The sequence below is a fragment of the Ascidia mentula genome, chromosome 1 (assembly GCF_947561715.1).
Source record: "Ascidia mentula chromosome 1, kaAscMent1.1, whole genome shotgun sequence".
NCBI lineage: Eukaryota > Metazoa > Chordata > Ascidiacea > Phlebobranchia > Ascidiidae > Ascidia > Ascidia mentula.
In genome coordinates, this window is record NC_138566.1 from 13,725,195 (window position 1) to 13,746,020 (window position 20,826).

The 20,826-nt window shown below is 44.0% G+C and overlaps 3 protein-coding genes and 1 long non-coding RNA gene across 4 annotated transcripts; 1 reads left to right on the plus strand and 3 right to left on the minus strand.

Moving 5' to 3' along the window:
• Nucleotides 1-763: 763 nt before the first annotated feature.
• On the minus strand, nucleotides 764-1,201 carry LOC145887762 (uncharacterized). Its single transcript, XM_082978981.1, has one exon. The coding sequence runs from the start codon at nucleotides 1,199-1,201 to the stop codon at nucleotides 764-766; it is 438 nt and encodes a 145-aa protein (XP_082835107.1).
• A 3,243-nt stretch (nucleotides 1,202-4,444) lies between these two features.
• LOC145912407 (uncharacterized) lies at nucleotides 4,445-6,009 on the minus strand. The gene is made up of 2 exons (XR_014403298.1): nucleotides 5,631-6,009; nucleotides 4,445-4,940 (listed from the first exon to the last, which is right to left on the minus strand). It is a non-coding gene; the product is annotated as an uncharacterized LOC145912407 (long non-coding RNA).
• Nucleotides 6,010-9,506: 3,497 nt separating this feature from the next.
• On the plus strand, nucleotides 9,507-11,726 carry LOC145887773 (uncharacterized). The gene has a single exon (XM_082978992.1). The coding sequence runs from the start codon at nucleotides 9,507-9,509 to the stop codon at nucleotides 11,724-11,726; it is 2,220 nt and encodes a 739-aa protein (XP_082835118.1).
• Nucleotides 11,727-14,672: 2,946 nt separating this feature from the next.
• Nucleotides 14,673-19,522, minus strand: LOC145887782 (uncharacterized). Its single transcript, XM_082979004.1, has 2 exons — nucleotides 16,375-19,522; nucleotides 14,673-16,189 (listed from the first exon to the last, which is right to left on the minus strand). The coding sequence occupies exons 1-2, from the start codon at nucleotides 19,520-19,522 to the stop codon at nucleotides 14,673-14,675; spliced, it is 4,665 nt and encodes a 1,554-aa protein (XP_082835130.1).
• Between the last annotated feature and the right edge of the window lie 1,304 nt (nucleotides 19,523-20,826).

The following is a 20,826-nucleotide window of genomic DNA, read 5'->3' on the forward strand; positions in this document are numbered from 1 at the left end:
GCAGGTGGCAACCTTCTCTGGTAGTGTCGACGTTGGAGTCTCCGGCTTCACATTGGGGACGCACTTGTGCAACAGGGTATGATGGTAGTGACTTGAACAGCTTGCATCTTCGAACGCGATGTCCCGGAGCAAGACATCTGAAACACAATTTTTTTCGGCTTTTTCGGCTTTGCCAAGTTATGTCATTTTCCGCAGAAGTGACAGGAATGAGAAGGCGATGACCTTTCCATAGGACGCTGCTGAACTTCTATTGGGTTAACAGCGTACGCAGCTGCTTTAGTCTTTCTTAGAGGCTGAACGAACTCCACTTTTCCAGCAGGTCTGCAAATTGCATCAGTCTTTCGGGTTAATCACCCTTTAAACGAGGACTCTTCTTGAGATGCTGCTCACAAGCATTCGCAATAATGTGGGGCTGTCCGTACTCCTGAAAAAGCTTTTGACGGGCCTGACGGTAACCCTCACAGGTCTTTTCGTTAAGTGATCAATTTTAAATCGCACTTTATCATCAAAATGTTGCAGTAGATAAACCAAACGCAACTCTTCTCAATGAACCTTAGTAGCAACATGTGATTCGAAATTACGAATGAACGTCCAATATTCCATAGGATTACTAATGAAGGTCATTATTTTCGGACGAGGCAAAAAACGTTCGTCCATGCTGCAACGCGCTTCATATACACAGGCGGGAATTTCCGTACATTTTAAGTGCGTTTTTAAACGTTGCGCTTCACTAACATCAGGGTCGTTTCTCAATTTTCTTTCCCTATTCTGCATCTTCGTCGTTCTTCTTCTTCTTTCTGCCTTTTTTCGTCTGGCGAAGCTTTGCGCGAGCTGTCTCCGCCTTAATTCGAGCCTTGGTTCTCTTCACGCTCGAACTCTTACTCGCCGATGAAGGACAACTTGAAGCACTACTTCCTGAGGATTTGTTTGAAGTCATGGCGAAAAGAAAAGGTGAAGCAGACCGAGTTTTGTCTGTCCAATCACCAGCAGTCAGTCGTCTATTTAAATCGCGTGAAGACTCATCAATGTCATCCCCGTTCAAATTATCCGCAAGAAGCTTGTATCTTATGTTTGTAACTTGTACAGAGCTTAGGACTGCAGACAAGTTTTCTGGGGTAACCATTAAACGTTCTGGGAGGATATACGATTCCTGTAAAGAACACCGCAACGCTTGGAACTGTTCTTCCCTATTTTCTTCCATAGTGATTTGCTGCTACAATATAGTCCAACCTTCTTCAGTTGGAAACAGTTGAAAACTTCTTTATGTAGACTCTGAACGCCCGGCCTGCGAGGGCCAAGTCTTACAAAGGGTAGCCTATACTTCATTGTAACACGCCGTTTCTCAGATTTTAATTTTTAAGTCATTAAGACCCATCAACGATCATTGGGAAACAAGCGGAACAGTCGTCAGGTGCATTAGGGCACAGGGCCTTGTAAACAGGATTTCTGCAATTTAATACACATGTAGGTCCTAAAGTTTTAACCACTGTTTGATACTTTACAAGTTGTTTCGACAAGTTGTTTCGTCTCCAAATCGAAAACTCGGCCGCTCCCCGATTACAACCAGTTACACATATGGCGTGAAGACCACGGCGTCTAAACACCTCAGTCCACGCAGTTTGATTGAAATCATCGACAGAGTCGGAAACGAGTCACTCAATGAGGCGGACGAAGATTACGTACCAGGCCAAGGTCCAACCGAAGAGGATTGGTTGGAATATTACAAGGCAGAAAAAGGTCTGCACTCCTCAAACAACAGAATCGTGGAATTGCCGGAAAATAAGTCGATGAGGAAAGGTAATGGAGATGCGCAGAGTCGCACTGAAAGAAGTGTCAGTTTCAAGCTGCCTTCAGGACAAATTGTAAGCTCTTGCAAGTCTAATTCCCTTCAAGGCTATCATGTCCAGTTTGGCATTAACACGATGGGGAATGTGGTTGGGTCAAAACGCAAGAAGAGTTTTCTTCTAAAAACTTCTGCAAGGAAAAGCTTCTATTAGAAATTCAAAACGGGAAAATAGAAACTGAACGTTTCCGCTTTACCTTTCTAATAGTGCCAAGGCAGTAGCAGCTATATGTCGGTTCATTTGTTTGAAACAATTTCGCTCGATTTTGCAATGTGAATAAATTAGTGTGTATTTTGCAAAGTCGTTTGAATCGATGCAGAATAACAGTCAATCTCCGCTGACCCATAAGGGCAATTGCGATATCAATGCAGCATGATTTTGAAAATTATATGACTTATGCTGATGATTAGTTTTTCTCCAGACTGAAATCTCAAATCCGCAGTGTTAGAGCCAATCTGTTCTTATAATTGAGTGCACTTTTTTTAGTAGATCTTACACGTCGTATAGATAAATGCAATTACTGCCAAAAACATTCTGTTGTCAAAGATATTACCGTATTTTACGGACCATAAGGCGCAACTTAAATCCTTTTTTTTCCTCATAAATTGATCGTGCGCCTTATAAGCCGGTGCGCCTAATGTATGGATCAAGTAGTGCTTTATTGCCTACACTCAAAACCATTACCGATACTATTATAAATATACCACCGTCTTACACAATAAACTACGGTAAAAGCAACTAGCCACTGTGATATTCATACTATTGTGACTTGCTTACATTTATTACGTAACAAGTTTTTGTTTAATGAGCTTAATACGGTAACCCATACTCCTTAAAATACGTTGCGTTCTATAGCCCGGTGCGCCTTATGTATGAACAAAAAACTAATCAAAGCAATTTATTGACAGTGCGCCTTATAATCGGGTGCGCTTTATGGTCCGTAAAATACGGTACCTTTTCCGTTGTCTCAGTATTTCATTGTCACTGCGGCACACCATAAAACCACTTGAACACAAAATATGGCTGCATTTCATTGAGTTAAAACATTTTCAATCTAATTTCTTTTCAAAAATTCACCATTAAATCACAGAGTATGACTTTACGAACTATTCAAATCACAGTTGTGGGACTGTACTTGTGTCCAGCAGTAGGCTACTGCAGACTCCAGGCTCTTATTGGCATGTGCAATCACGCGCAACTTTGTGCGTTTTTTTTCAACACGCGCTTTAAGAAACTATAACGGGTGCATCACCTTCTGCGTCAATTTGCCTTCTTTTATCAGCAGTTGGGATTACTGACTGATTTCATTTTTGAATCAATTAAATCCCCTGGATATTTCTTTTCATTTAATGATACTCTGCCACAGTAAGGACTGTCGAGCTTTGCCATTTTTTCCATGTTTCTCTTGCTTACGCGCCACATGTTGGGATACCAAATAGAAAGTGGTCAAACCAAACAGCAAACTTGATTACGAGATATAAACAAACACTTTGCCTGTGTGCACGCACAAAAATCATAAATGCAAACTGAGGGAAAGAAGAAACAAAGACAAGTCTATGACGTCACATTGCTCTCATTAATCCCATGGCAGCTGGCAGTCTAGTAAGCAATTTTTGCTACTTTTTTGTTGTTGATCGCTAAAGAAGTTTGAATTTTTACGTGGTATTTTATTACTGGAAATGGCCTTATTTTGCTTCTGTACAGGTTTCTGCCTGTCAGTAAAAAGGTGAGAGATTTGCATACCGATGTTTTAATTGCTGTGCTGGTAATATTATAGGGGACTTTTATTTGTATGACATATTGAGTTGATACGAAAATTGTTGGCCCCTTTAATTTCAAGTAGTTTCGTACTCGAATAAGTATTGTCTTTTGCAGGGCTTGGAAAACCGTGCCGTTGCCTGTACTTGGAAAAGTAAGTCTCATATACTTAATGACTGTGGATTTTAACCCCGCACAGGCCTTCAAATTTCTGTGAATACATAATGTTGTGTTCGTTACAACTTCACAAAAAATCTCAATGTAGCAAGTCATGCTCATTCTTGAGTCGTTCATATTTGAGGTTGCATGCCACCGACAACCCTGCTTATTGGTCATTGTGAAACATCAGTTTCTGTTTTATTTTTTTTGATTCGAATTGTAACATCGAAAATCACTCATGCACAACCCCTGCGTCACACCATAGAATACTAAAACATGGAATGGAAACTCCGCTGAAAGTGCGCCGTCACGCATGAGTAACACTTTACGCGAAATGAAAAATGCATTGGGTTAAATGCGATTTTGGTGTTTTTTAGGGGGCTTAAAAACCCATTAAATAGAACAAAATTTAAAACTTTTTTAAAGAAACAAGAAGTTTGGTCCCTCGTCTTTTGAAATATGCGGATGATTTTGAATAAATCGTGTCGCATCATTTTATACGGCGGTATGCTGTCTACTGCTTTTTAAGTCAAAATATGAACAAATAATTGCGCGCTTTTGCTGTTCGCCAGCAATGGGAGGCCAAATCGAGTAATATTATCAACCACTATGCTTGTGATGTCAAATTAAATACTTTGCTTGTTATGTTTTTTTTTAGGACAGTATCTTTGCACACAGTAATGCGGTTGTTTGGGAATATTTATTTTGCAAAAACATGTCATTTGACATAAATAGTTGACAAACGATAGTATAACTGTTTTTTTCTGCGATTTCTGTTTCTTGATCAAGATGGAGATGAAGATATTAAGATGAACTAAATTATTAAAATCAGTTGGTATCAGGAAACACCATGTTCATACTGCCGAGCGCAAATGTTGTCAGTAAAGTCCAACACAAAACAACATTTTTGTGCATAATATGGGTTTGAAAAAGTCAAGCCTTGACAAACTATATGTTGATGCCTTGACAAACTGTATGTTGATTCCTTGAAAATACTCAAGGGCAGTTAGAATACTTCCAATATAAACCAACTATAATTTGTATAGAAGTGTTTGCATACGAGCAAATTCTGAAAACTTTCATCTTTTACTTCAACGTGACATGTTTCTTCAGAATATACTCAGAAGCATTTTAATACATATCCATATCAAATCCTGTTGTGTTTTACTGGAAACTGATCTGCGAAGAAAAAAAATGACTTCTAAAAAAAAAACAAAAGGCAATTATGTTTAGTTAAACAAAATATTACATATTTTTAACTGTGTCATGAGCATTCAATCAAGTGTTATGATAAGAGTAAAAAAATATACTTCTGTTATGTGTGCAATAGTTTGACAAAATAATTTCCATCAAATTCAAATTGTTTTCTTCTCAGGGATATTGGACTAATCAACACTTAAAGTCAAACTTTCAGACAAAAAAGCCAATATACAACCAAATATTTGCAATGAAATCAAATAGAAAACTCAGTGATATGTGGGAAAAATGTATAAAGTAGATTACTAGTACAATAAAAGCAAGTTCATTGCTATTCACAAAGAATAGGCTCATATGTGGCATGAATTGCTCAAAACCAATGGAATATAAAAAAAGACACAAGAATTCATTTGATTCTGTCAATATTTTTTAGATAATTACCAACATTTATTTATCATTTAATATATAATTTCATAAAAGATGAAAAAATGGCCAGATTTAAGTATGGTTAACCAGTTGAAGACAATTTTTGAAAAAAACAGCAAAAATTGGCCCTATCTTATCTCGCTTACAATGACATTTTGGGCCAAAAACTACTTACTGTAGTACTGCACTATCTATCCAACATATGTCTTTACAAAAAGAGGAGTTATGAAACATGTTGATACATACCCAATAATGACTGCAAAAATGTGACCTCTGGGTCGGCCTGTTTTGTTCATATATTAGGTTTCTGAATCCCATGATTGCTTTTTTGGCAGATATGCAAATCTAAAACATTACGTCATCACTTGAATGACATAATACATGTCTTACGTCATCTTTGAGGTTAACGCGATGACGTATTAACAATTTTTCAGTCAGTTAGGTGACTTGTGACACACGGTTAAAAAGTGTATTATAGCGCGTCATAATTAAAATCATCCACATATTTTAAAAGATTAAGGATGGAACTACTTGAATTTCATTTAAATGAATTCCTGTGGTTACATTAACTTAGAGTTTTTCCCCGCCGAAAAACGCCAAAATCGCATTTAACCCAATGCATTTTTCATTTTGCGTAAAGTGTTACTCATGCGTGACGAAAAGAGTTTCCATTCCATGTTTTAGTATTCTATGGTCACACAGTAAACATATAATTCAATTTCCACACAATATCAATTTTGCCTTGTATGTGACATCATAATGCAAGAGAACTTTTTTCCTTCTGCCATGCTTCGTAAAACTGAGTTGTTAGGTACCACGTGTAGCGTGCTGAATTTAATGTCAAGTTTATTTTACTAAAGCTAGAGTTGCCTTGATTCTATTTGAATAAGGTTGAATAAGTTGCTGTAAGATATATTAATCGGATTGGTGTGTTGATGTTTCGTGTGATCTGGCCTAAAACTCCGGTAAGGGTAATTTTTATTACATTGCTTAACTGGAATCTTAGTGTACGTTTTCTTCACAGAAAACCGTGTTCGTGTTCTTGCTCGTATCCGTGTACGTGCTCGTGTTCGTGTTCTTGCACGTGTACCTGGTACGTGTTGTCAAGTGCCTGTGCCTGTGCCCGTGTGGCAAATACACGCGTTTTTGGAAATTGACATTCCTTCTTGGTGTGACGACGGCGCGGTGCCAGACGCGCAAATTCTGCCGTTACATTAAAGTTTTCGGAGTCTTTCTGAAACAAAGTTTCCAAGAAGTTCTACTTTTTGACGATCTGTGAAGAAATGGATGAGACTATATCTCCGCTTGAATCGCCGGAGCCTACACGGTTGAGACCTCTCGCCGCTCAAGTCGTACTGTCCCATGACGAGATACACCGCCATGTCGACAAGCTCAACAGTTGGTATGCAGTGGCTGAGACGGGCATTTTAAATAAGGACCACTCCCTACTGCAAGTAGCTAAGTTCCAAATTAACGAATGCTACTCACAATTGCAAAATATGTACGGAATGTATATTGCCTCTTGCGAAGACTCAGAGAACCGCGTTGTATGCGAGGACGAGTTGAAGTCCGTCGAACAATGTAAGAAGGAGTTCGAAACCAGAATTGCGGAGTTAACGCCATTTGAACTACCAAATGCATTGCCCGAACTTGTGCTACGCCCACAGCATAGGGCACCAACTGTGGCTTCAAGCCACAGATCCTCACGGTCCAGCCGCTCACGTTCGTCTGCGGCGAGCTCATCTGCGACAGAAAGAAGTCGTCTAGAGGCAAAGGTGGAGCGAGAGTTGGCATTGATTCGTCTAAAACAGGTCGAGGAAGAAAACGATCTAGTTCAAGGGGAACGAAAAGCGGAACTTGAAAAGGTGGCTCTGCAACAGAAGGCAGATTTGGAAAAGGTTGCCTTGGAAGCAGAAAGGCGGAAGTTAAAGGCAAAATACGATTTCCAGGCTGCCGATGCAAGGGCTAGAATATGGAATGAAGAACCCAACGATCTGACATCGCCGGACAAGGGTCCCAACCATAGTCAGAGCCCAGAAGTAGAATTGACTTCCTCGGTGCTGGCTGTCGAAGAAGTTCCGACGACGTCTTCTGCTACCAGAGATTGTGCGTCCCTTGTCATAAATGGGGAAGTTCCACGTGACAACGTTAGTCCTCTTGTACGTGCTCCTGTATTGAATACACACCCGGACTTGGAAATGAAAGAGAGCCCAGCTGTATTACCGTGCATCGTAAAAGCAGTTGGAGAAGGCATGAGTATGCCGAAGCACGACCACATGACGTTCTCGGGAAAACCTACGGATTATTGGATGTTTGTACGTTACTTTGAATCGAATCTCGAATGCAAGACTCGAAGTGACGATATGCGCTTGACATTGCTTGTCAATCAATGCAAAGGAAAGGCGAGGTCTCTGATTGAACACTGTTCTGTCCTGGAGACAAAGGAAGGCTATCCAGAGGCAAGAAACATTCTCTACGAGAACTTCGGTAAGCCTTATATAGTCGCTAGAGCCTTCGTAGAGGAGTTGACTAATGGCCCTAACTTGAAACCTGATGATGCAGCCGGTATACGCGCCTGTGCACAGACTATGAAAAAATGCTTGTTGGTACTCCGCCAACTTGGAAATTTTGCTGACTTAAACACTATAGATCGTTTGGTGGCTTTGGCGAACAAGCTGCCATATGAATCGCAAAGGCTTTGGCGCCGCCGAGTTGTGCAGATTGTAAGAAAAACTGGCAGGGAGGCAGATTTCACAGATCTTGTTGAATTTGTCGAAGAAGAATCTGCCGTAGTGAACACTTTACCTGGCCAGTTGTGTGTGTCCCGGAAAATTGAAGAAAAGAAACGTGCTGGTAAACCCAGTGGAAGAAATGTTACCTGCGCCACTGTGACAACAAATCCAAGTTCGTCGCCTGCCCCAATATTGAGCTGTCCATGCTGCAAACGTAATCACGTATTGGAAAGATGTGAGGCGTTTGGTAAAAAATCCAAGGTTCAAAGAAGAGAGTTCCTAAGGGATAAATTTATGTGCTATAACTGTTTTGGTTATCGACACACGTCGAAGTTTTGCACAAGGCCAAGTGCATGTGCTGTTCGGGGCTGCACCCTCGCACACCACACATTGCTGCACGAAGATATGCCAAATCCTGTACGTTCGAGGACATACGTGCCTGCGTCGGAAAATTATGATAGAATTCCGCGCAGGGAACCCCCCAGGAGCCAGACTAACAATTCTACAGCCAGGTGCAATGCGATAAAGAACGGCCATTCAGCGTACTTTTCGGTTATTCCGGTGAAAATTCGAGCCAATGGTCGAGAGGTCAAGACGTACGCGTTCCTCGACCAGGGATCCGATACAAGTTTTTACGACAAAAGGTTAGCAGATCTACTTTCGATAGACGGAAGTCCGAGACAAGTTACCATGTCCAGCGTCGGGAGAAGGCCCGAAAATTACAGCGGAATCAGCGCAAATTTTCGCGTTTTGTCGTTAAGTGAAGATGAAGAAATCAGTGTAGACAATGCCTTGTCTATTGACTCTATTCCAGTCGAGCCTAATCCAACCCCGAGAAATACGGAACTGAATGGTCTTCCACACCTTCAGGGATTGGAATTTCCTCAGTTGTGTAATGGTGAGGTGCTGCTACTTATTGGCACTGACGTTCCGTATGCCCATAGAGTATTGGAGAGGAGAACAGGAGACCGCAAACAACCATTTGCTGCGAGAACACCGCTGGGGTGGTCTCTCGTCGGCCCGTCAATCTGTTATCCTGCCGTTGATAATATTTCAGTTAACTTCCTTAAATGTGAATCATGGAGAGAGGAATTCCAGCAAGAGCCTGATGACATTCCATTCCCAACGTCAGTTGAGGATAAGAAAGTGCTCAACATGATGAAGGACTCGGTTAAACACACCGATGGACATTTCTATTTGCCGCTTCCATGGCGAAGTGAAGTTAGTCTGCCACAGGACAGCCGTTCTATGGCTGAGCGACGGCTTTGGTCGCTGAAGAAACGCTTGTCGCGCGACCTCGTGTTAAAAGACAAGTACGTAGAGAATATTCAATGTTACATCGACAAGGGCTACGCAGAGGAGCTCAAAGAAGAATGACGTTCCCCTGGCAATGTGCATTGGTACTTGCCGCACCACCCGGTTCGGCATCCACGAAAGCCTGAAAAGGTACGCATCGTTTTTGATTGCGCAGCGCAGCACAAGGGACTGTTTCAAGCCGGCGACGTTCGGCTCAGTGGCGAAGTCCGAGATGCATCACTTTTCGGATGCGTCTACTCAAGGATACGGAACCGTATCGTACCTCCGGTTGGTAAACGTTAATGGTAAAGTACATTGCTCGTTTTTATTTGGCAAGGCAAAGGTAACACCACCTAAAACCGAGAGCATTCCCAGGCTTGAACTGGCCGCTGCTGTTCTAGCGGTGAAGGCCGACAAGTGGCTTCGACGCCAATTGAAGTTGGATAATTGTACGTCCGTTTTTTGGACGGACTCGTGCGCCGTCCGGCAGAGCATATACAACCAAAGTAAACGTTTTGGTACTTTTGTGGCAAACAGATTGGCTAAAATTCATCGACAGCCAAACCCTGAACAATGGAGACACGTTGGATCACAGCAGAATCCCGCGGACGATGCTTCGCGTGGTTTGTCGGTACGTAAGCTTATCAGCTCTCGATGGCTGACAGGTCCGAAGTTTCTCTGGCAGAAAGAAGATCAATGGCCCACCCCACCAGAAATGAAAACACAGCTGCCACAGGAGTTCAAGCCAGCTGAGAGGAAAAGAATTGTCGTCAACGTTTGCACACAGTCGGAGTCAACCGATCGACTGATGAATCACTATTCATCTCTTCATAAATTAAAGACATCGGTCGCGTGGCTCTTACGATTCAAGTCATTCCTGCTTTCAAAGCTTTCTGCGAACACTGGCAAATTGACAGTGGATGAGTTAAAGAAAGCGGAATTGGAAATAATCAAGTACGTACAACGTCAGTGCTTCGCTCCTGTGATTGACATTTTGTCACAGGTAGGAGAGTCTGAAAGGGAGTTGCAGAAGAAACTGAAGAAGTCGAAATATGCCAGTTCGTTGGCAAAGCTTAACCCCCAGCTATTTGATGAAGTTCTGCGGATTGGGGGGAGGTTGGAGAAGGCGCCGATTGCCTTCGAGGCGAAACACCCGATCATACTGCCGTATGATCACCACTTGACAGCACTTATTATCTTGCGCCACCATCACAAGGTTGGCCACTGCGGGACTGGCCACACATGGACTTCGCTGCGTCAGCGTTTTTGGATCATAAAGGGTGGCGCCGCAGTGAGGAAGGAACTCAGCAAATGTATGCTGTGTCGCAAAAGGAATGTTCGACGTGGACAACAACATATGGCTGACTTGCCATTTGCCCGACTGAAGCCCGACGAGCCGCCGTTTACTTACGTCGGCATCGACTACTTTGGTCCATTCATGGTGAAACGAGGAAGAAGTGAGACAAAGAGCTACGGGTGCATTTTCACCTGCTTGACTATGCGAGCCGTACACATTGAGGTGTCGCCCGACTTGTCTACGGACGCGTTTATTAACGCATTGCGTCGCTTTATTGCAAGAAGAGGCCGACCAAAAGAAATATACAGCGATAATGGAACCAACTTTGTAGGTGCCGAAAGGGTCCTACGTGAAGGACTGCAAGGACTCCAGCAATCCCGCCTAGAGTCATACTTCAAACGACAAGAAATTAAGTGGAACTTTAATTGTCCTGCTGCTTTACATATGGGAGGTTTGTGGGAGAGAATGATCAGATCGATTCGTCGCATTTTAAACACAATGCTTACAAGGAACCCAACGATTGGCGGGGACATGCTGCAAACCCTGATGATCGAAGTGGAAGGCATTTTAAATTCGAGGCCGCTAACGCCGATCAGTTTCACCTGTACAGAAGATGAGCCACTTACGCCCAATCAGCTGTTGTTGGGTCGTGCTTGCGACAGCATTCCAGTTGGGCTTATCAATCCCAAAGATTGCTACAGTCGAAGGCGGTGGAAACACATTCAATACCTCGCCGACGAATTTTGGAGAAGATGGTCACGAGAATATTTGCCCACAATTGCCTTGCGTCAGAAGTGGCCCGACCGACAACGCAATTTTCAAACCGGAGATGTGGTGATGATCGTAGATGAGACACAACCCCGACGTCGTTGGGAGATGGGACGGGTTCTGCGTGCGTTCCCGGACGGTCACGGTGTTGTCCGTCAGGTCGAAGTTAAAACGCAATCTGGCTCCACATATAAACGTCCGATTGCAAAATTGTGCTTGCTTTGTGAGGCGAGCACGACAAACGAATAAGTGCATCCGACGCATTCAGGCCACGCAGTCGTCGAACTGACCCTGAATTGCGGTGCACAGGATCCAACACTGATGAAGATAGATCATGGACGCTATGTCGATCTTGTTTGCCGCTTTATAAATGCGGAATATTGCAAATGCCAGGCTGGAGCTTGCTCGCCGGCGGCACGCATGTTGCTTTCTTTACTTCGTTGTTTCGTGATTTCAATGTTTTCTTTGTTTATTTGTAATTGTGTTTGCAGTGAACCACACATTTAAGGGGGAGAATGTAACATCGAAAATCACTCATGCACAACCCCTGCGTCACACAGTAAACATATAATTCAATTTCCACACAATATCAATTTTGCCTTGTATGTGACATCATAATGCAAGAGAACTTTTTTCCTTCTGCCATGCTTCGTAAAACTGAGTTGTTAGGCACCACGTGTAGCGTGCTGAATTTAATGTCAAGTTTATTTTACTAAAGCTAGAGTTGCCTTGATTCTATTTGAATAAGGTTGAATAAGTTGCTGTAAGATATATTAATCGGATTGGTGTGTTGATGTTTCGTGTGATCTGGCCTAAAACTCCGGTAAGGGTATTTTTATTACATTGCTTAACTGGAATCTTAGTGTGCGTTTTCTTCACAGAAAACCGTGTTCGTGTTCTTGCTCGTATCCGTGTACGTGCTCGTGTTCGTGTTCTTGCACGTGTACCTCGTACGTGTTGTCAAGTGCCTGTGCCCGTGTGGCAAATACACGCGTTTTTGGAAATTGACATTCCTTCTTGGTGTGACGACGGCGCGGTGCCAGACGCGCAAATTCTGCCGTTACAGAATGGTTTATCTTTAGAAAACCAGGTTTGGAGGTGCGAAACCAGCAATGCATGGGGGTCAATTTGACGGTTGAATGAGCGCATATGCGTGTGCTGTGTCATAGCGAACTTTAGGGTGTTTGGGGTAGTTTTAGTGGGGTTTTGGGCTATTTCAATCAGGTAGTACTTGGTGGTGGGAAACAAGCGGAAGAGTCATCAGGTGCATTAGGTCACAGGGCCTTGTAAACAGGATTTCTGCAATTTAATACACATGTAGGTCCTAAAGTTTTAACCACTGTTTGATACTTTACAGGACAAGTTGTTTCGTCTCCAAATCGAAAACTTGGCCGCTCCCCGATTACAACCAGTTACACATATGGCGTGAAGACCACGGCGTCTAAACACCTCAGTCCACGCAGTTTGATTGAAATCATCGACAGAGTCGGAAACGAGTCACTCAATGAGGCGGACGAAGATTACGTACCAGGCCAAGGTCCAACCGAAGAGGATTGGTTGGAATATTACAAGGCAGAAAAAGGTCTGCACTCCTCAAACAACAGAATCGTGGAGTTGCCGGAAAATAAGTCGATGTTAGAAGGTAATGGAGATGCGCAGAGTCGCACTGAAAGAAATGTCCGTTTCAAGCTGCCTTCAGGACAAATTGTAAGCCCTTGCAAGTCTAATTCCCTTCAAGGCTATCATGTCCAGTTTGGCATTAACACGATGGGGAATGTGGTTGGGTCAAAACGCAAGAAGAGTTTTCTTCCAAAACCTTCTGCAAGGAAAAGCTTCTATTAGGAATTCAAAACGGGAAAATAGAAACTGAACGTTTCCGCTTTACCTTTCTAATAGTGCCAAGGCAGTAGCAGCTATATGTCGATTCAATTGTTCAAAAAAAATTTCGCTCGATTTTGCAATGTGAATAAATTAGTGTGTATTTTGCAAAGTCGTTTGAATCGATGCACTATAACAGTCAATCTCCGCTGACCTATAAGGGCAATTGCGATATCCAAATTCAATCCTACCTCTCTCCGGCTGGTATACACTGTAGAAAGGAGTTGAATCAATTGGAAAGAGGTGTGTATTAGACATGTATTGGACGACCCCGCAAAAAAACAAGGTTTTAGGAGTCACGCGTGAATGGTGGTTACTTTAATGTTGAAATAGGTGCACTTTTATTTTAGAGATTATTGTAAATGTCTAAAATCTGCACTCCTCCTGGTGATAATTGCAAAACCCGACTTCAACTGAAGAATATCAAAAGTTTCTCTTTCAGTTAAAGATATAAAGAATCCAGTATTTCGGACGAATTTTTTTGCATCAAATCCAAACAGTCAAACATTGCTAAACTCCGACTCCATTCACTCGTGGACTTCGGTTTCTGTACAACTCTGACGCTAACGCGAGGCCATCCAAGAATATGTTTGAATTTTTCGACGTTGGGACCAGTTTGATTGTCCAAGTTTTGACACCAAAAAGCATAAAATTTGACTTTGCAGAAAAAGCAACCTTCGGGTCACAGACCGGCGCCATTTATTGCAACACCATTTCAATAATGCATGACAAAGCAAATAACACAAGTGTATGAAAAAGTCATTCAAAATCGTAGGTAACTAAGTAGCTTTCAGGGAACTTTTGTGATGGGTCTTCTACTATACTTTGACGTGAAAGGTCTAAAAACCTTCCAAAAACGCCCAAAACAATCTTTACATGGTCATCCACTGTAGAATTCGAGCACTTTCTCAATTCCACCTTACAGTCCTCCAACTGGTAGTAGCCTATAAGGTCGGTCCAGTTTAACATGCACGTTTATTCCGACAGTTACGAAATCAATTTCTAAGTCGTGTTTTTAAACGATTTTCCGACCACACCTTCAAAAAGAATATTATAAGCATATACAGACTCATTACACCAGCCTCAACATTACACTGGCCGAAAAGTGAAGAATGTAAGATAGTACATGCTTATGACGTCACAAGACGTCGACAACAAAAATCACTTTGGTGGCGGGAAGGAATTATTTCGTGCTGGGGAGAGTATTGTCCGTAACATACCGGCCTCAAATAACGAACGTGGGAACGAAGTTATTTCACACAACAATGGACAATAACGAAACACAGGTATAACGAAACACAAGTATATACACAATTATCAAGCGGCCTCGAGTAGGCACAGCTTGCGCACATCACGCGTGTAAACAGCTCTTGCAGTGCGTACGCGAGCACGTCTAACAGCCCCTTCTCTGTCAGGGTACACCTCCTCAATAAGGCCCTTCGGCCAAGCGCCCCGGGGGTTCATCTCGTCCACGACCAAAACCAAGTCGCCAACTCCAAAGTTTGCGGATTGTCGGACCCATTTGTGGCGCAGTTGCAACGTTGGAAGGTAGTCCCGTACCCATCTCTTCCAAAACATGTCGGCCAACAACTGAACTGTACGCCATGATTTCCGATAGCCGTCGGCCGTCGCAAATTCGTCTGGGGGGAGCGAACAGTCCGTCTTACCAAGTAACAACATGTTGGGAGTGAGAGCTCGTAGGTCCCGAACATCGTCCCCAACGGCGGCGATTGGTCGGTTATTCAGTATTCGTTCAACTTCTGCAAGAAATGTACACAAAGACTCGTCGGACAACGAAGCATTGCCCGCGATCGCTTGAAGAACGCGGCGTATGGAACGAATGACACGCTCCCATACTCCACCCTGGTGACTTGCAAGCGGGGGGTTGAAATGCCAGTTGGTCCTTTGCTGGCTCAGATGATTGTGTATGTGAGTTTGATTCCAATTGGTAATCCCATTACCAAGCTCACGTTCCGCCCCGACAAAGTTAGTGCCGTTGTCGCTGAACACGTCAGAAGGCGAACCTCTTCGACATGAAAACCTTCGAAAAGCGTTAATGAACGAGGAAGTGTCTAGCGAGTGAGCGACCTCTATATGCACAGCCCTCGTGCACATACAAGTAAAAACACAACCATAACGTTTTACTTGGCTCCTTCCCACCTTTACCAGAAAAGGCCCCATGTAGTCAACCCCCACGTTGGTGAATGGCGGGTTTCCAGGGGTAATCCGTTCTTTTGGTAAGGCACCCATGATTTGCGACCCTGCCTTGGCGTGCCGCAGCTTGCAGCTTGTACACTGACGCACGACGCGCCGTACAGCTGAATGTCCCTTAACTACCCAATACTTCTCGCGCACTGACGCGAGCACATGTAGAGTTCCGCTATGTCCTTCAGAGCGGTGATAATAGTCTATGATTAAATCCGTCACATGGTGGCGATGGGGCAGAATTACCTGATGTTTCTGTTGTAGATCCAAGTCTGATTTTCGTAACCTTCCTCCAACATGAATTATTCCGTTGACGACACAAGGGTAGAGCTTGCACAGCGACGACGCATAGCTCGTTGCACGATGGTGTTTAATTCCTTCTTCAAAACTTCTACAGTTCACCAGATTCGCTAGATCAGCAGGAAAAGCTTCTCGTTGCACCAATTGCAGAATATTTCTCGTGGCCAGATCCAACTCTTGAACTGTTATACCAACCGAACAAAATTTCGGGGTTTCAGTGAAAACTGCAGCTCCTCTTCGTCCGTATTTCCACAGCAGACAATTCCGCGGGTTAACCAGGCAACTGATTTTTGTAAGGTAACCCACGAGGAGAAATGTTGCAACAGTCTCTGCAAAGGCATTTGGCTAACGGTCACATTCGCAGCACAAACAGTGTGTGCTTTTAATTCGAGATCTGTATCCAGCACGGGAAGGACATGCGGTTGATCTGGCCAAAATTTCCGACCTTTTCACAGGAATTCTGGGCCCCTAAACCACGTTCTGGCCTTTTCAAATTCGCTGGGCATCAACCCACGCGAAGCAATGTCGGCGGGATTATCCTTACTCCCCACATGTCGCCACTGCGACGGTATCGAGTGCTCGTGAATTACAGCGAGTCGATTCGCAACAAAGGTCTGAAAACGGCGTGAAGAATTGTGAATGTAGTGCAACACCGTGGTGGAATCAGACCAAAACCACACATTGTCTACGTCATAGTCCAATTCCTGAATAATCATTGTCCCCAATTTGACAGCAGTTACTGCGGCCACTAATTCCAGCCGAGGTATCGTGACCGGCTTCAGAGGGGTCACTCGTGATTTTCCTACCACCAATGAGCAGTGTATATTCCCGCTTGAGTCCTCAAAACGTAGATAACAAACGGCGCCATACCCGGCCTCGCAGGCGTCACCAAAGCAGTGAAGTTCAGTCAATACGATAACAGTGTCAGGCGGTTTGAAGCAACGCGGAATTGTCGCGTTCTTTAACAAAGGCACATGGTCCAACCAGACACTCCAATGCTCGACCACACTTTGGGGAAGTGGGTCGTCCCAACCAAGTTGTTGGTTGCACAGATTCTGCATCAGTCTTTTCATGGGAAGGACAAATGGTTGAATAAACCCCAGCGGGTCGTAGACCTGACTGATCATTGACAACATACCGCGGCGAGTATGTGGTTTTTCCTTTATATTCACACGAATTCCAAACCAGTCGTTGGCCATGTCCCACTGAACACCCAACGCTCTTTCCATCGGCAAGTACGATAAATCCAAGTTCAACACCGCTTCTGAGCGGTCGTCCTTGTCTACAGATTCAAGCACAACAGATGAGTTGCTGAGAAATTTCGTAAGATGAAATCCTCCCTCGCGCAAAATGGCACTTACATCCTTGATAAGCTCAGTGGCCAGGGCAACTGTTGCCACTGACTTAAGACAGTCGTCTACATAAAAATTCTTTAAAACAGTCTCAACAACAGGTGTCGAAAATAAGTCCTTCTTATCCAACGCTGCTTTCCTCAGCGCAAAGCTTGCACAACTCGGCGAAGACGTGGCACCAAACAAATGCACAAGCATTTGGTAGTCCACAGGGGGACGTTTTAAATCGCTATCAGGACACCATAGAAATCGTATCGAATCACAGTCCTTTGGAAGAACCTTCACCTGATGAAACATGCCCTTGATGTCGGCCGCAAAGGCAACAACCTCCTGGCGAAAACGTAGCAGCACTCCCACAAGACTATTGGTAAGGTCTGGCCCTTGCAACAGCTTGTCGTTCAAAGAGGATCCCTTGTGGGAAGCAGCACAGTCGAAGACAATTCGAAATTTGCTACCCGTAGCATGGTGTGGTATGTACCATGTTTGCTCTATATATGGCAAACAGTCCGTGGGTATTCTCCGCGCAAACCCTTGTTTTAAGTAGTCCTCTATTTTTTCTTTGTACTTCTCAAAAAGCTTGGTATCTTTCTCAAAACGCCGCTTTAGATGTAGCAAACGTCGCTCTGCCAAAATTCTATTGTATGGCAGCTTCGGTTCGGGCGACTTCCAAGGTAACCCAATCTGGTAATGTCCATCCACTTTGATGACACTATCTTCCATAATGGAAATAGCGCGTTTGTCGTCAAGTGACAGTCCCGGGCCCTGATGGCCTTGCTCCTGAAACTCATTACTGTATAGTTGATCCAACTGGCGATGTAGTTTCGTGTCTGAATGCATGAAGTTGACACAGGCTTTCTGGCTACGATGTTCTCGTCCTGGGCCAAACAAACACCAACCCAACCCAGTGCGTATAGCAACGGGGTCGCCTCGTGTGCCACGCACAACATCGCGTTGTTCGTGCGCCTCGTACACATCGGCTGCAACAAGCAAGCCAATGTCTGGACAATCAATCACAGGAAATTCAAGGTCGCGGATGTGCTGATACCGCTTAACATCATTTACTGTAGGAATGCTACCCTGTAAGTTCGGCAACTTGGGCACGACCATGACGTTTTCCATAAAAAATCGTTCGTTCTCCTTTAAACCCTGTACTGATAACGAAACTTTGCTACTGCGCAATGTCTGCGTTCCATTTACGGTGGTTATCGTTAAGTTGTCCTCCACACCACGCAATCCCAGCCTTTTTGCCAAGACCTCAGAACAAAGTGAAGTATCCGATCCGTCATCTAAAAATGCATGGGTAAAGCAAGGCTCCGAATTCGTACCAAAGACAGTCACTGGCACCACTTTCAGACGCACAGAGCTAGCTCGAAGCGTGGCAGCAGACGTTCCTGACACGCCGGCCCCGTGACCTTCCACCGGTAAACTTGTGCGTTGACCCGATGGACCAGTAGGATATGTCCAATGTAGTAGTGTATGGTGCCTTTTACCACAATCCTCTACCCGACACACCTGATTCAATGTGCACTCGGACGCGAAATGGCCGGGACGAAAGCAATTGTAACACAGCTTGTTACGACGTCCCAATGCGTGGCGTTCTTTGAGCGACCGTTTCTTGAAGACCTCGCATTTCCACAAAAAATGAAAGGCTTCGCAATCGGGGCAGGTTTGAGTGGGTCGGGGGGAGTCGTGATTCACAAAAGTCTCTGCTGAGACACCGTTGGTTACCGTTGAGTAGGTAGCTGCAACTCGCTCGGGCGGCTTTCCTTTCATGCTCGCTTGACCTTTTGACTTACGTTCATCGACGGAAACAAACCTCATCATAGGCGAAAGACTATCCTCTGCCAACAGTTCAAGAAGATCCAACAAGGTTTGAAAAGTCACTGGCCGATTCCGCAAACGGAGTTCGGATGACTTTGTGATAAATCGTCTGATCGCGTTTTGTGGCAAACGTTGTACAACGGCCTCAATGTTTTGTGGCAAATCAAGTGTGTACTGGCAGTTCCACTGACTAAAGAGTTTATAACTCTCAGAAGCCTGTGCTCGAAAAGAACGCAAACCTCTGAAGTCGTTGTCTTTAAGTGGCGGCCGACAGGTCAGTCTGTCCATGTGTGCTCTAACAACAAGGTCTAATCTCCCATGTCTCCTGTGGAGTATATCCAATGCCTCCCTGTATCCTAATTCGGGAGGCATGCTTTTGCATTCCAAAATGTTAGTCAGGGCGTCTTCAACGCAAAATTCACAAAGGTATCCCAACTTCTCGGCGTCAGATAGATAAGCCTTGTTTATCTGTCGATCAAAATCGTTCATGAACTTGTGATAATTAAGAGGATCCCCGTCATATTTCTCTAACGTCAGTTTGGGTAAGTTAAAACCTTGCTTCACGGTTTCAGCAAATACGTACAAATCTTAGGTAGTCGCCTGTGGACGTATTTTATGAGGTCCCAACGCCCGGTTGAGAGGACTCGTCTCAAATGTGCCGGCCCAAGTGGCATCTGCGCTGGTGACAACCGCTGGACCAAATCCTTCTGTCTTCACTGGGAGGACACTGGAAGGCTCGACTGGAGCCTGTAACTTGCCTGCCGCAAGTGGCTTGTCTGTCGAGTTCACATTCATCATTTTATTGCTGTCCACAAATGACGGCCTATCAGATGGTGTCAAATCATGTTCATGTACTTTGGAGTTTGGTTGACCCAAAAGGACGCTTTCCTTCGTGGATGTTTCGCCCAGTTTGTGTAGTTCAGGAGTTTTGGCGTGTTCCAACAGAGGTATGGGCTTCGGCTTTGTAACTGGGGTGAGGTCCCATCCTTGCGTAGATTCGCATGAGTCAAATTCACTTGCTGTGTCCGCAGCGAATTCAGCCAATTCCACATCGTCCTGGGCTTTAGAGAGCTCGAGGTCGAGCTCGAGCTCAAGATCCAACCTTCTTGATTTTAAAGCACATCGTCGCTTAAGTTGTTGAAGTCTTAAGGCTGCGGCCTCAGCATTTCGGCGAGCACGTGCACTCGCTGTGCTTTTGAAAGTCCGTACCGAGCCATTAGAAGACGGTGCACCGGGCTGTACAGGTTTCACAGCATCAATTACATCAAACAGCTTTTGTGATGTAGGCGGGACTTCTCCTGTGTCTTTAGACATAGATCTTCAAATTTGTGATGGTGACTGAGATATCACCGAGGCAAATAAAATCGTTTAAAATAATGTAGAATTCGAGCACTTTCTCAATTCCACCTTACAGTCCTCCAACTGGTAGTAGCCTATAAGGTCGGTCCAGTTTAACATGCACGTTTATTCCGACAGTTACGAAATCAATTTCTAAGTCGTGTTTTTAAACGATTTTCCGACCACACCTATTCAAAAAGAATATTATAAGCATATACAGACTCATTACACCAGCCTCAACATTACACTGGCCGAAAAGTAAAGAATGTAAGATAGTACATGCTCATGACGTCACAAGACGTCGACAACAAAAATCACTTTGGTGGCGGGAAGGAATTATTTCGTGCTGGGGAGAGTATTGTCCGTAACATCCACTGTAATGAAAAAGGCCTGCCAGTTTGGGTTTCCTGAAAAACAACAACAAAGCATTGACATTAGTACAACTGGAATAATCA

Excerpts from the sequence above, each read along its gene's own strand:
- LOC145887782 (XM_082979004.1), bottom strand. The coding sequence starts at position 19,522 with ATGAACGATTTTGATCGACAGATAAACAAGGCTTATCTATCTGACGCC. Across the intron at positions 16,190-16,374 it reads TCCCGCCGACATTGCTTCGC|AGACTGTTGCAACATTTCTC; the intron begins GTGGGTTGATGC and ends ATGCCTTTGCAG.
- LOC145887773 (XM_082978992.1), top strand. The coding sequence starts at position 9,507 with ATGTGCATTGGTACTTGCCGCACCACCCGGTTCGGCATCCACGAAAGC.
- LOC145887762 (XM_082978981.1), bottom strand. The coding sequence starts at position 1,201 with ATGGAAGAAAATAGGGAAGAACAGTTCCAAGCGTTGCGGTGTTCTTTA.